Source organism: Ictalurus furcatus, chromosome 19 (assembly GCF_023375685.1).
Source record: "Ictalurus furcatus strain D&B chromosome 19, Billie_1.0, whole genome shotgun sequence".
Lineage (NCBI taxonomy): Eukaryota > Metazoa > Chordata > Actinopteri > Siluriformes > Ictaluridae > Ictalurus > Ictalurus furcatus.
This window is the reverse complement of record NC_071273.1, coordinates 19,334,378-19,350,519: the sequence shown is the minus strand read 5'-3', so window position 1 is coordinate 19,350,519 and position 16,142 is coordinate 19,334,378. Positions and strand designations below refer to the sequence as shown.

General features: G+C 38.2%; 1 protein-coding gene across 6 annotated transcripts in view; it reads left to right on the top strand.

Moving 5' to 3' along the window:
* LOC128622952 (coiled-coil domain-containing protein 136) overlaps positions 1-11,655 on the top strand; it is a 48,948-nt gene extending 37,293 nt beyond the window's left edge. For all 6 annotated transcript variants that reach the window (XM_053649722.1, XM_053649720.1, XM_053649721.1 and 3 more), the window contains 4 exons: positions 2,352-2,586; positions 2,691-2,825; positions 4,560-4,674; positions 11,572-11,655. In XM_053649722.1, coding sequence (XP_053505697.1) covers positions 2,352-2,586; positions 2,691-2,825; positions 4,560-4,664 — 475 coding nt within the window. In that variant the 3' untranslated portion in view covers positions 4,665-4,674; positions 11,572-11,655. The remainder of the gene's footprint in view (positions 1-2,351; positions 2,587-2,690; positions 2,826-4,559; positions 4,675-11,571) is intronic.
* The last annotated feature ends 4,487 nt before the right edge of the window (positions 11,656-16,142 follow it).

The following is a 16,142-nucleotide window of genomic DNA, read 5'->3' as shown; positions in this document are numbered from 1 at the left end:
ATTTTCCTCAGTCCTATAGTTCCCACTTTGTTCAAGTGTTTGTAAGTATTTATCTCTTTCAAACTAACCAAAAACACACATTTATTGGCTTTGGGAGTTTCAGTGCTCTATAACAATGTTTGTTGGATCTACTCAGTTGTAGCCAGTGATGGAAAGAGTGCAAAAGACTGGCTTGAGTAAAAGTACTGCTACTGTAATAATACTTCTGTTGGCTAAATGTTAAATTAGTGATCAAGTAGAAGTAAAGTAAGTAAAAGTCATCTGGTGAAAAACTACTTATGTAATTACTTCACCAATTGCGGCTGTGGATCAGGTGGTAGAGCGGGTTGTCCACTAATCGTAGGGTTGGGGGTTCGATTCCTGGCCCACATGACTCCACATGCCGAAGTGTCCTTGGGCAAGACACTGAACTCCAAGTTGCTCCCGATGGCAAGTTAACGCCTTGCATGGCAGCTCTGCTACCATTGGTGTGTGTGTGTGAATGGGTGAATGAGAACCAGTGTAAAGTGCTTTGGATAAAAGCGCTATATAAATGCACAATTTACCATTTACCAATTACATTTTACACATCTACAACTGACACAACTAAACCTAAACTATTTTATTCTACATTTTCTATTCTGTTATTATGTTAACTATCCAAGTAAGCTATGCTATTCTATGCTGAATTGAACATCGTCTCGACTATTTAAGAAAAGTAATGCTAGCTGGCCAGATAACTAGCCAAATACTGTTGTATTTCTGTTTGTTAGCTAGCTCATGTTAATTAATACATGTTTTTAGCTACATAGTTAGCTATCTAGCAAAGATGCCCCTTACACATTATCCAGACCGTTACATATAGGTTGTAGAAGCACTTTACTTTTCTTATGTTTAATATTGAACATTAAATAGACATAATGTAAATGAGTTTCGTACTGAAAACTCTAGCTAGTCGAGCTCACTCAGCTAGCTAATGGCTTACCTGTACATGTTTCTGCATGTTGAACTGTGAAATGCCGATATCTCCACAGCTTTTAATTTGAAGATCATTATTTGTCATTGTTTACCTGAAGCATTTAAAACTGAAGATACCTGAGAAATTAAGCTGCCTCCACTGTCTCAGACATTGCTGCTGACTGAGCATTTGGTGCATGAAGTGTAAACTTTTGGTAGGAAATGTCAGATTTATTTTGACTGGGTCTCGAATTTGTGTTATTAGTTTTTTAAATAGGCAGTGATAAAAAAATAAATGTAACATAGTTGAATATTCTTTTTTTTAAACTCAAGTAAAAGTGAAAAGACAAATAAGACTTTATTATACTCAAAAAGTACTATTACAGTGAACCATGTACTTATGGATTGTAATCAGAGTAGATGTAGTTCTTTACTTTCCACCCCTGGTTGAAGCCCATGCCTTTGTGAGATCTGTTGCAGAAATATCCTTGAGAATGGCTGATTTATTGCTCTGGTTCAGCAGTAACACTATTCAGAGTGCAGGAGTTCAGGAATGTTTAGGATGGTGGCTTTGAGGCTTAGGTCATGTGACTGAATAACCATTTTGTTATTATCCCTACCCAGGATGGGCCACCCAGCTGCTCTGAATGCTGTGAAAAAGTGTTCAGGCCTAGTAGATTCTAGGGATTTGATCCTTCTTTCTTTCTTCTTTTTTAAAATTTCCCTAATATGAGATATGAACATTGATACGGTTTGTTAATTTTTAATTAAACAGCATGAAAATAACATGTTGTAGGATGTAATTTTGATGTGCAGGATAGGATCTATTGCTCCTTCTAACATCTCCGTCTACACACACACACACACACAGATCATAATTTTGAAGTTTGGCTTACTTTTCTTCAGTTTGTCCATCTTCACTAGGAAGCTAAAACACTTGAATTGAGTTGTGCGTTAGGGACGGGGCATGGTGGCTTAGTTAGCACATTTGCCTCGCACCCCTGGGGTTTGGGGTTCAAATCCCACCTCCGCCCTCTGTGTGTGGAGATGGCATGTTCTCGCTGTGTCTTGAGGGCTTCCTCTGGGCACGTCGCTTTCCTCCCCCAGTCCAAAGACATGCGTTGTAGAATGATTAGCATTTCCAAATTGTGTGAATGTGTTTGAGATTGTGCCCTGTGATGGGTTGACACACCATCCCGGGCGTCCCCCACCTCATGCCCCGAGTTCCCTGGGATAGGCTCCAGGCTCCACCTTGACCCTGTGTAGGATAAGCGGTGTGGAAAATGGATGGATGGATGGATGGAGTTCTGTGTTGGTTAAAAAAACTAAGCTTTGATGTATTAAGCACCACTAGTTACCACACTCTGTAAGTGTCTAGCACAGCTGCTCCACGGCCTCTTTTTCTCTGCTCTTAGAGAAGAGCAGGACGGTAAGAAAGTGGACGAGGAGCAGGCAGCGAAGGCCGAAGTCTACATGAACATATTACAGACGGAACAGATGACTCATCAGGTGAACTCGTGTCTCCAGAAGAACTCGAGCGAGAACAAAGCTGTGAATCCTGAGAAGAGGATTGAGGAGCTTTCTGAGGTAATCACTCTACAAGACCAGCTAAAACAGGCTGAGGAGAGAGCATGCAAGGTCCAGAGAGAGGTATGATACATCCACCAAAATACTAGTGAGTGCAAAAGTTTGCACCCCCTTTGGCTTCTTGAAAGTACTCTGAATGTTTAACACCCACCCACTGTCTTTCTCAGTGTGAGGGGTTAAAAGGAGAACTTCTCGAGCTGCAAGGACTTTATGAGAGCAGTCAGAAGGAAAGGGCTGAGCTAGAGGCGGAGCTACAGCGCTGTAGGGCGGAGCTTGATAGGCTGGCAGGAAGGAAGGCCCAGGTAAGTGTTTGAAACCTGGTGAATGGTGATTCACACCCTAGTTTAGATGTAGTTAATTTAGTGATCTTAAGTTTTGCTTGCTTAGGATAAAATTTTCAATTTATACTTCTGAATAATGAAACACTCTGCAGTGCAATATTCAATGCTTGCGATTACAGTCATCAGTGAAGACTCTGTCTCCCAACGTCCATGTTGTTCAGATCACGTCATCATTGGTCAAACGTGTGTGTCTCAGCTTGATCAGCTGGTCACCTTTTCACACACATTGATCATGGGCTTTATGTTTTCTGTCTCAACTCGTCCACTTGTGTGTGTTTTAACAGTATAATGATGTCCTCAGTAAATACTTACAAAGCCATAAATCAAATACTAATGCTTGTGTCTTAATCTAGTCGCTAATTTAATTTTCCTTTTTAATCCTGCATTTAGTCACGAGTTTCACTATTAAAATCTTAACATACCCTATTTGACTGTGAAACATGATTTCTTTGTCCTTTGCTTTTTGTCTTTAGGGTGTACTAACATTTGCACTCAAATATACAAGCGGAAGCCCAGGGCTTTCTTCTTTTTTCTTCTGTATCAATTTGTCCCGATGTGTGTGGTCTAATAGTCGAATAAACCGATAGCTCAAATTTATTATATCAAATTTATTGTAACTCATCTTAACTCTTATTACAAACTTAAAACAATTCTGACAACTAGCTTTCCTGAGCAATACTAATGCTTGTGTACCAATGTGCACTAAAATAATGGGCACCCAGATTCTTTAAATCGGATCAGATTCCAGATTACTGAATTTCAAATTCTGTATTTAATCCCGTGAAAGATATTTTGTCCGTCCAGTTTGAGTACTTTGTCTCACATCACTCACTTACCGCCCATGGTGCTTGTGTTATCATTTTTAGGCTGCTTACACTGTGATGCTCTCAGGGTTCCTCTGCTAGCATGTACTAATTATACAGTGTGGACAAAGATCTTTAAACGGCTTTTGACCCTAGATAATTGATGGGATGAGTGTGAGGTCTTCGTCTTGTAATTTAACCATCATTGGCATGTTCTAATAGCAGTGTTTTTTTTTTCTGTTCTCCCTTTCATGTGGTCTGCCATCGCTTCCTTTTGTTGCTTTCTAACCAATGTGTGACCATACACCCTGCAATCACCACACACGCTGCACTATATCAAATTCTGAACTAATTTAATGTTTTCTTATAATCTTACCTATCTATCTATCTATCTATCTATCTATCTATCTATCTATCTCTGTCTGTCTGTGTATCCCTCTATCTGTCTGTCTGTGTATCCCTCTGTCTGTCTGTCTGTCTGTCTGCCTGCCTGTCTATTTCTCTGTGTCTATCTATCTATCTATCTATCTATCTATCTGTCTATCTATCTGTCTGTCTGTCTGTCTGTCTCTGTGTGTCTATCTCTCTATCTGTCTGTCTGTCTATCTATCTATCCATCTATCTATCTATTTGTCTGTCTATCTATCTATCTATCTATCTATCTATCTATCTGGTTTAATCCATCTCCTCCTCATTCTCTGTCTATGGACACATTTTATATATACACATTTTGTATGTATTGTAAACCCTCCTGTTCATGATGGATTTTTTTTTATGTTTTATATCATGCATGCCGTCTCTCACCTCATTTTTTTCTCCCTCTCACCACCTCCTCCATCCCCTCTTCCTCCCCTCATCTGTCCCTTCGATCTTTTGTGTTTTCCCCTCTCAGAACTCCTGTCCTCCATCTGAGTCCCCTGTTCTCTCCATACCCTTCATAGGAATGGTTGTAATAATGGCGCTGATATGGTGCTGCTGGACGGAGCTCTTGTCCTAAAGAGGGAAAGGTATGGCACTTTGCCTTTTCTTTCTCTATGATCATCTCAATTTGACTTCTGGACACACAAACTGAAGAAATGAGAGATGTTTAGATAATAATGGATGATCAGAATGATTGCAGCTTAAATGTTGAACGCTGCACTCTGTTGTTGAATTTTTGTTCGATGTGCACATTGTTTCACAACCATTCTGAGTGTACAGTATGTAGCAGTCTGGGAAAACCCATCAGATGTTGCTGTGCCTGCATTCTGGCACTCAGTTTATCAAAAGATTTTTTTAAAAATGACTAAAAGAATTGACTGAAATTGTTTTATAATATATTTTGACACCTCATATTTAAGAAGCCATTTCACCAGAAAAGACAGGGGAATGGGTTTATGTACCTTTTAATCTTGCTTTGGCTTCTTTCTACAATCCTCATGTTGCGGAAGAAGCCAGTTTATTAAACATACTTGTACAAAAATGCAAAACTTTGATTGCTAAGTATGATTTCCTCACACAGTGGATGCCATGATTTGATCAGTTTGTTGGATAGATACAGTACTGTGTAAAAGTCTTCAGCATCATATTTTCTTTAACACAAATTTTGTTATAGATGTTTATTTTATGGCTTCTGCATTTTTGAGTCAGTACAAAACATGTTAGATTTCCCAACCTTACTTTTGCAACAACAAATTAAATTACAGAGTTACAGAAAAAAATGTTTGTATGTCAGTTAAGAAAGCAATATATTACATAACAGTCCATTTTCCAGACAAAACAAATACTGTAATTGAGATTAAAAAAAAACAAACAAACCTCTGTTGTCACACCAAATATTGACATTGTTTTTATTACTGTTTTTATTACGTTTATTACTGTTTACTGCGCTTTATAATATTTTTTAAATGTAGAAATGTTTAATTTTATTATTATTTGAAGGCGTCTTTGCTTTACAGCGTTTCTCAGCATGTGATTTTTGCACAGTACTCTATGAGGACAAAATTCTAATCAATTCAGTTTGTAATCATATACCAACTGTCGCAATGTCAGCAATGCTCCTGCGCCACAGAATGAAATATTTAAATGTAATTTTATTCCTTTTTCAGTGACTTTAGAATGCCTGGACTTCATACTTCATGCAAAAGAGCAACAGGTTTCAGTTCACATCGCATAGAAAAGTGTGGAGTTTTCCGGACTACGTAAACATTTCTGTCAGAATTTGACCATGTGAAGGGTTTTCCCAGGCCGACACACATGTACAGTCATGTGATAAAATAGGTGCACCCCATGGAAATTGTTGGCTTTTTTTTTGACATATTTGGATAAGCAAACATTTCATCCTCTTTGAAACAGTGCCTATTAATAAAGTTGATATACTTGAACAATGCTTGTATGCTTGTCCAAATATGTCAAAAAAGCCAACAATTTCCATGGGGTGTACTTATTTTTTTCTCACATGACTGTATCACAGATGTGCTGTATTAAACACAGGGACTCCATTTTTTTTTTTTGTAATTTACTGTTAGAATCCACCACATTAACCTTGCTGAGTCAGAGACTAAGAGGTGTTTAGTATAGATGCAAGGCCAAAATGCCATTTACCTGACTTGAAGTGAAACGTTGTAGCCCATTTCTTAGACACATCAGTAGGTTACTTCTCTCAATAATAATTAAACAGACTGGATTCATAACATAATGGAATAAAGAACTCAGTTGTGGCTAATAAATGTGCCTCATGCTTGCAAATAGAAGCTCATATACTAATAAACAATCAATATAAAAATCGACAGCATAAAACTATGATCTTTGGTTTATTCTTTTGGGAAACCTTCAAAGGTTCTGTGTGAAAGTCTACAACAGAGTTTCTCTTTATGAGAAGGTTTCAAGAAGCACCATTTGAGATGACTAGAACTGTTGAGGACCTGAGGAGCTTTTTCCCCCCTAAGAGCATAATACTACATCCTATACTTCTTAAGGGTTTCTTAAGTGTTTGATGGATGGTTAATGGTTGTTGATTTCTACAGGAACTTTTTTTTTTCTGAAAGAAAATTTATCTGTGAAAATGGTCTGAACTTCTATATATAGAACTCTTAATAATTCATTCTAGTCCCATCCCATTTTATAATTGCCTTTATCAGGTTACCTCCCATGAGCTCAAAAATTGTGGCCTTAGTGTGTTAATTAAATGGCAAAACTTTTATTTAAGACATTTTGCAAACTTTGAAGACAAAAAATGTAACTTTAGAGGACTTTAGGTCTTAGCACCGAGTAGACAGAAATTTACTTGGTTATTGGTTGTAGATTTCTACAGGAACTTTTCTTTCCAATTTGATCACCTGTCAATTCCCACCCACCAGCCAGCTTTCTTCTATCATGCACCAGCTACCGACCAGTGAGGGTGAAAGCTTGTTAGCATTTCCAAGGCATTTGAAGCCAACCAACTGTAACTGCTGCTCTTGCTGCATCACAGGGCAGCATAACACACTCAGTGTAAAGTGCTATCTGCCCTCTTCCACATACATGAGCTCACAGATGCCCAGAATTGGCTAGTGTCACTTTGATCAACAGTGAGGAGAATATGCTGTGGCATTGTCAATATTCAAACTCAACCTCTTATGTTTCTCTTGCACCACAGGAGCTATTTCTGAAAAACAATCTCTCTATGCAGGCGGCATGGTGGCTTAGTGGTTAGCACGTTTGCCTCATACCTCCAGGGTTGAGGTTCGATTATCGCCGCCGCCCAGTGTGTGCGGAGGTTGCATGTTCTCCTCAGGCTTCAGATTTCTCCTCCGGACACTCAGGTTTCCTCCCCCAGTCCAAAGACATGCGTTGAAGGCTGATTCTCATTTCCAAATGGTCTGTAGTGTATGAATGTTTATGTGATTGTGCCCTGCAATGGATTGGCACCCTGGTGTCCCTTGCCTTAGTCCCCTGGGATAGGCTCCAGGCTTCCCGCGACCCTGAGTAGGATAAGCAGTACAGAAAATGGATGGATGGAATCTGTCTATACTTAGACCTCTTGATAATGCATTCTAGCCCCATCCCATTTTACAGTTGTGGCTTTGTTCACCAGGAACCCAAAAATTGTGGCCTTAGTGTACTAAATAAAAGGCCTTCACCCTCAAAATGAACCCTTTGAAGATTTTAGGTTTTGATAATATGTAGCCACAAGCGGAGTTGAATCCGATTTGGAAAGAAAAAAAAACACTAAAAGATTTCTATATCTGATTGGAAAAATATCAAACCTTAAAGAATTTTTAGCCATCAGCATTTGAATGACTTTTATTTATGTTTTAGCACTGTGGAACTGATCCACTTACTCAGCATGGAAATCTTCCTGCTGCTTTTCCTTTTGATCCCCCATTGAGTTCGCTTTGGTGTTGCATGTGATAAAATCACAGCAGACAGAATTGTCTTGCCTCTGGCCATTCTGACTACATACTGCGGCTAAAACCTGGACTGAATATATAAACCCCTGTGGAAACTTTTCACGCAGTGCCCTGAGATTGAACCAGTGTTGAACTCTGATCATGATAAATGTGGTATAGCTTAAACTCTGTCTAAAACAGTCAGGAATGGAGATTTCTGAATTTATTAGAGGTATAGTGTTCATACAATGCAGCTGCCACACTCAGTAAGAGGAGAATTAATAGTGTGTGTGCCATGTTTACCCCGAGACCTGTAGAGATCAGCAGTATTGTCAATAACGTGACACAACTCTTATTTCGACATTGCTGAGCATTACTAAACATCACGGAGGGCAGGAGGGACACACAGAGTGAAAGAAAAACACTGTTTGTTTACAGTCATTACTAGGTCATTGCTCTCAGCTGTCTACATCTCTGCAGGTCACACAGGGATGAATATATTTAGCTCGTTGAGTCCACACATTGTGAAGAGTGTTTGCTGAATCAACAGATGCTGTCTTTTATTTCGAAAAGAGTGTCACTTCTACAGTTTGAAATGCTGAACCTCAATATGAATGTAAATGTAACTGCTTAATATGACAGAGGTTCTGAGGTGCTTTTTTTTTGTTTAGTTTTTTTTTTTTTTTTAAATAAAATGTGGCCTCAAATGAATATAATGAGGTCAGGAGTTAATATTTCTAGGCCACAAGCTTAAATATCTCATGGACACAAATTGTGTCCAATTTTTACCACAAATGGTCCTCATGCTAATGAAGAAAACTCTAGAAGATCCCAGTCAAACAGGATTTGATCTTCCAGTCTTTATCGCGTGGCCAAAATGGAGTCATTTCCTGTAGTTGTTTTTGTTCATTTATTCATCTTTAGTGACAGCTTTATCCTGGTCAGGGTTGCTGTGGATCCCAAAGCCTATTCCAGGAACACTGGCTGTGAGGTTGGAATACACCCTGGATGGGACACCAATCCATCACAGAGCACCATGCACACACACATTCACACCCAGGGGCAATTTATCATAGCTAATCCGCCTACCTGCATTTTTGTGAAGTTGGAGGAATCCAGGAAACCTTGAGGAAATCGATGCAGACAGTCCATACAAACAATAACCTGAGCTCAGGATCAAACCAGGGACCCTGGAGCTGTGAGGCAGCAGCACTACCTGTTGCACCACCCACATAAGTAAAAATAGATTTTTTTTTAATGTGGAGGAGAGATTGGAGATACATGTATGCAATATCTAAAAAGCAGTTATACATTTACCAGAGCGCTGTCAGCCTATTGTCTATATTGTGGTTCCACCCAGTACACAGATTGGCCTTCACCATGTTGCTTGTCTCTTTCCTACTATGTCTCATACATGTTCTCACACTACACAGTTGATCATTGGTCATTTCAAACACTAAAGAGAAACAACAGAGTTAAAATCAGGGCTAAAATAGATCAATTCACTTAAATTAGATTAGTGGGTTCTTTGGATGGTTAATGGTTGTAGAACTCCAAAGGAAACATATCTGTTATAGAACATTACACAAACATTTTAAGGCTTCCCCAAGAGGGATAAACAGGACAACCCTTTAGAGTGCTAGATGTTAAAAGTTCTGGCAAGAATGCAAATGATTATTTGATGTGAAATCCAAAAATCCCTAATTCTAACCAGCTCTCCCTATCTTATGACAGCTACCAGCCGGGGAAGGTGAAGGGTAACATGCTTCCTCCAAGACATGTGAAGCCATCTTATCAAATATTTTTTTTAACTGCTGCTCATGCTATATCATAGGGCAGTATAACACACTCGGATGAGGCCCTGTCTGCTCTCTTCCACATACACCCATGATTGGCTAGTATCACTTTGATTGACGGGGGAGGGAGAGTAAAATATCCCTCCCACCTAGAAATACTTTGCTCTCATGAATATGAAACAATTGTAAACAAAACACAGGTTTATTAAAAAGTTATCTTTGTTAAATATAGGTGTGGAACAATTACTGGCACCCTTTTAGTCAATACTTTGTGCTACGTCCCTTTGCCAAAATAACAGCTCTGAGTCTTCTCCTATAATGCCTGATGAGGTTGGAGAATACATGGCAAGAGATCTGAGCTTGTTCCTCCATACAGAATCTCTCCAGATCCTTCACATTTCGAGGTCCACGCTGGTGGACTCTCCTCTTCAGTTCACCCCACAGGTTTTCTATGGGTTTCAACTCAGGGGACTGGGATGGTCATGGCAGGACCTTGATTTTGTGGTCAGTAAACTATTTTTGTGTTGATTTTGATGTATGTTTTGGATCATTGTCCTGCTGGAAGAGCCAACCACGGCCCATTTTAAGCTTTCTGGCAGAGGCAGTCAGGCTCTCATTTAATATCTGTTGATATTTGATAGAGTCCATGATGCCATGTATCCTAACAAAATGTCCAGGTCCTCTGGCAGAAAAACCATATCCTTGGAGATTTTTTGGTCACTCGAACCATCCTCTTCACAGTGCGTTGAGACAATATAGACACACGTCCAATTCCAGATTGATTCATAACATTTCCAGTTGACTGGAGCTTCTTAATTATTGTCCTGATGGTGGAATTGGGCATTTTCAATGCTTGTGCTATTTTCTTATAGCCACTTCCCATTTTGTGAAGCTCAACAACCTTTTGCTGCACATCACAGCTGTATTGCTTGGCCTTACCCATTGTTATGAATGACTAAAGGAAGTCAGCCTATGCCTTACCTCATATTTACACCTCCGTGTAACAGGAAGTCATGGTTGAACAATTTCCTGTTCCTAGTCACTCAGGTGTACTAAATTTTTTTTTAAAATATCAATGGGAATATACTTAATATATTTTTCTTATGTGAATTCATAGGAGTGCCAATAATTGTTGCACACCTATATTTACAAAGATAAACCTTTGATATTTGATAGACCTGTGTTGTGTTTGCAATTGTTTGATATCCATGAGAGCAGAGTATTCTTTTAATTGTTTTAAACAAAAGATCAAAAGGTCATATTTTGCTCATATTTACCAAGGATGCCAGTATTAGTGGAGGGCACTGTATGTAGAACCCTATGACAGAAGGTTTCCCTTTCTGAAAAAGAAACCTTAGGTACATCCCATTTAGAAAGGGAGGTTTAGGGAGTTTTTCCTCGCCACTGTCTCCACCGGCTCGTTCAATTCACACACTTAAAATCTGTATCCTGTGTTTATATATTTCTATAATGCTTATTTGAGACAATGTCCTTGTAAAACGTGCTATACAAATAAAATTGAATTGAAAGCTAGGACCACTGACCATCCGAAGACGCACTGAGAACCCTTTCTTTCTCTAGCAGATGTGTCATCCTGCTGACTTCTGAAGTGCTTATAAATAATTTGAGTGATGTTAACATAAATAAAATCTGGTCTGCTTTTAAAAAACTATCAGAGCCACACTTTTAATGACAAATTAGCTGAATGTTTTTATGACATTACACCTCTGAATTAAACTCTTCTTCCTGTTGATCCTAGGAGCGAGAGGGAGACTGGAACCTCGTTATGCTGGTTGCCGTGGCAGCAGCAGCCATTTTGCTCGTACCCAGTTTGACCCGAGCGTTTGCTTGAGTATTAACAGGAAGTGACCTCGATCAGGTCAATGTCTCATATCCACTTACCTGCTTACCCTCTCTGTGGTACACATTCATGGAAGCACACACACACACACACACACACACCCGCACCACAATCACACACACACACAAACTGCCATATCATACTTCTGCTGAAACAGACTACATCACATTCATGTGTGCTGCTTTTGTTTCTTGCTTCCCCTTGTGTGAGTGTTCACCTTCAAACACACTCCTCTCGTCACTCTCATTTCAGACACAGTCTCTGGCTTTAGACACACTGCTTTTAAGATGTGCTGTGACAGCATGTGATATGTGATACTCAAATTCTTCCAGTCGTATATATCACCTTTCAAATATTGCCTAGATTTTTTTTCAATGCTATTTTATGTTTAGCTAGTTATAACACAGGAGCAAGTATCTGTTCTAAAGCATGCATTAGACAATTTAACCAGCACCAGTGTTAAATGTAAATGTTCTATAACTGTCGGATCACACAGTTTGTAAGGTTTGAAGTATTTTTCATTTCCGTAACAGCTCAAAAGGATATTCATTAAGGAGGCAAAATAATTAAACAGCAAGACATGAGACTGTGATTATGATAAACTGATATTCATAATCGTAAAACACTATACCATTATCACACTGACAGTATATGATAGCTGCTGTATAAATTCTAACAATGATGGTCATAACCATTTTAAGTTGGATAGATATTTTTGTGTGTAAAATATATATATATATATATATATATATATATATATATATATATATATATATATATATATATATATATATATATAGTGTGTGTGTGTGTTATCAATGTGACTTGATGTAATGAGTTGAAACAATACTAACTAATATAAAAGAGTTATTTTTGTAAAAATCTGAAATGTAGTGAATATACAGTAAGAACATTTATTGAGTGATATTGTTGACCTTTCAGAGAATCATATTTCAGAGCAAATATTCCTCTCAAGCAACTAATACAGTGCGACTCAAAATTAGTTAGGCATAATTGTTTAGGCTCTGTATGCCACTTATGTGAATTTAAAAAGAAAAACAAAATAGTCCAGATATTTAAATATTTCAGGGGACCATAAGCGTTTGCTCAATTGGGTACTCATGCCATTGCATCATCCGTTCCTGCCCAAAGGAGCGAATGAACGGTCTAGAATTGGCTCTAGAGATGATATTTTATATATCTGGAGTCTGTCATCTACCAACATGAGAACCAAAGAAATGTCAGTACTTGTAAGGTAAACCTGCAGAATAAATGAATTAGAGACATGAACACAATATTAAGGGTCTCGCAATCAGCTACTTGGTAGCAGTATTTCACAGATGCAGTAAAGACCACCATAAAGAGATGTGTAGCACGAATTCAGTAGCATTTCCTCAAATATGCAGCCTCAAAAAAGGTTCCTCAAGAGTTTGTTAGTTGGAACATTTTTTTCTAAGGGGGAAGATAAATAAATGATGCAATTTCTGTTCAGAAATATGTTAACCCCTACTGACTCTGCTCAGTGAATTATACTGTTATAATAATAATAATTAATTGATTCATTCGTCTTCTGTTGCTGCTTCATCCTGGTCAGGGTCACAGTGGATCTAGAGCCAACCTGGGAATACTGGGCATGAGGGGGGAATACTCGGCATGAGGGGGGAATACTGGGCATGAGGGGGGAATACACCCTGAATTCCCATACACCATACACACACTCATTCATACCTAGTAGCGCCAATCTACCTACTGGCATGTTTTTTGGAAGGTGGGACAAAACCAGCGAACCCGGAGGAAACCCAGACAGGCACAGGGAGAAAATACAAAATTCCATACAGACAGTAACTTATGGTAAATTCTGTATTGAACAGAATTTAGGGGACCCTGGAACTGTTAGAGCAGCAATGCTATCCACTGTACCACCATGCCTATCTTATACACAAAGGTTAAATCTAGAACCTTTAAAGATTCTATGTAGACATGGGCACAATTTGGGTGTCTCACAATCAACTGTTTGGCAACATTATTTCGCCTGATTATTTGCACTTCTGGTTTGATGCTAACTGGCTTTGTACTTCTGTTTAATGATGATAAAGATGAATCTAATCTAATCTTATTAAATAAAAATTGCCATTAAGTGAACTTTACTTGTTTTACCTTTTTCCAGGCCACAGAATTGAATGTTCTTGCTGACTCCAATTTATCATGCATTTCATATATTGGAGACTAGACAACGTATCTTCATTCTGCCTGTTCATCTTGTTCATGTGGGTTACCTGTGGACCTCAAAAAACATGCCAACAGATTGAATGGCTACTCTAAAATGCCCCTAGGTGTGAATGAATTGTGTGTGTGATGTAATGGTGTCCCATTCATGGTGTTTCCCAGTGATCCTAGGATAATCCCCAGATTTACTGCAACTCTAATTTGTCCATTACTTTTGTTCCTGTGAAATGGGTGACAATGTATGAAATCCATATAGACACCTTTACAATTCACCCATTCAGAGCCAAAGGTCGGAGCCAAAATATAAAAATGTCATTCAATTTGTAAGAAATATTTGCATGGACAATAGATGATGTGTAGCATGAATACAGTAGCTTTATCTAAAGTATGCAGCTTCGAAAACTATTCCTCTAGAGGTCTTTGGATGGTTAAGACTTTTTGTTCTTTATAGAGGTTCTGAGTACAAGTAAAACCCTTCATAGTTTCCCCTTTAAGGGTTCCCCAAGAAGGACAGGCCAAAGAACTAAGAGCTCCAAGAATTTCTAAGAGTGAAGGTACAATGATGCAATTTCTGTGCAAAAATGTATTTTGTCTAAAAACTGTTCTCAATGAATTATACTTGAGAATAATCATCTTTGTTTGTTGTAAAACTGATTAGCTTATTACCCCCTGCACAGTCTGATTTAAAAAAAGTGGCAGTTGGGGCTTTGTGGCAGTTAGGCAATTAATTAGAAGGTTTTGAGTTCAAATCCCTGGTTCCACCAAGCACCCAATGTTGGGTCCTTGAGCAATGCCCTTAACCCTCAAATTCTCAATTGTGAGTGATTTTGAATTTAAAAGCATCAAGCAAATGTTAAAATACCATAAAGGTCCTATGTTGGTTCCTACAACTGAGATTTCCCCTTTTAAAGAGAAGTGGAAAACTTTTTGAAAACTGAATGCATAACTACTCAGTGAAATCTTGAATGATCCCCCCGACACCCAACAGTACACGGTTAATAAACATGGCTGAGTTTCCCAAAAGCATTGCATCATGAACGTCATCATTAAATGGTAGAACGAGCATCACATTGTACACTATCTCTATCTCCCATTTAAAAACGATTTTTACTTTGTGATACTTTTTTGGAAACTCTGGCCAGGTAGTTTTATCTTAAAAGCACAAAGTATTTATCTAAGCAACGTTGTGCTCAATAGAACAAAGTGACTGTATTTTAAAGTGCGATAACATATTGAGAGTGCTTCATATCACAATATAGTATATAATGGATTATCTGTACATGCCTAGTGCTACCAGTGTTATAATGTATTTGATGCAGCTGTATGCAGCTCAATCCTGATTGGTCACAGACAACAGCAGCTCTGACAGTAGTGCTGGCTGTAAATAAAACCATTAATGCTTGGTCTAAAAACATAGACAGGTAACTGTATGGCGGACGCTCCACATGACCTGATTAAAAATATGTTATCAGGTTTTCTGTAAGGATATGTTTAGTATTTAAAGTATGGAAGGAGTCTCCAGTGTCAGTGGTAAAGCTGTAGCTTTAAGTTTTCATAGATGGTGTTGTTTCTTTGTAACATGAGAAGCTGATTAACTTCAACAAGGAGAAAAAAAGGGAATGGTTGTTTATAGCTGCTATTCAATTTTATTTGTATAGCGCTTTTAACAACGGACATTGTCTCAAAGCAGCTTTACAGAAACATATTAACACAGGATACAGATTAAACATAAGTGACAACAGATTAAACACAAGTGATAAACATAAGCTATAACATAAGTGATAACAGGAACTAACTTGATTAAATATAACTATAAACTGTTTTTAAAAAAAATTCAGTGTTGTTAAATTGTTGAGGTATAAGAGAAATGAAACACTCCATAAACAGGACATAATCAACTTCATGGTGGTAAAAGTAACTTAATGTCTTGTTTAATTGAATACATTTACTTCAAGTAATTCATCACTAAACCCTTTCACACAGAACAAATTGCCCTTACTTAACTGACCAACAAGCTATCCTCTTCCAATTACAAACAAAATGCCCACAATTCCAATATGTAGCTGAAGAAAATGAATGCACATGAAATCCTGTGCCTCTTTCATAATGTAGAAACATTGTTAGAGAATTCATGAGATGAAATTCATGTGTGTTTCTCCTGTACATGGCTTATCTACAGTGTGCCTAGGTTGTTATACAGTGCTGTCTTCCAGGATCCTGTCTTTAGACCTCGACTCTAGTGC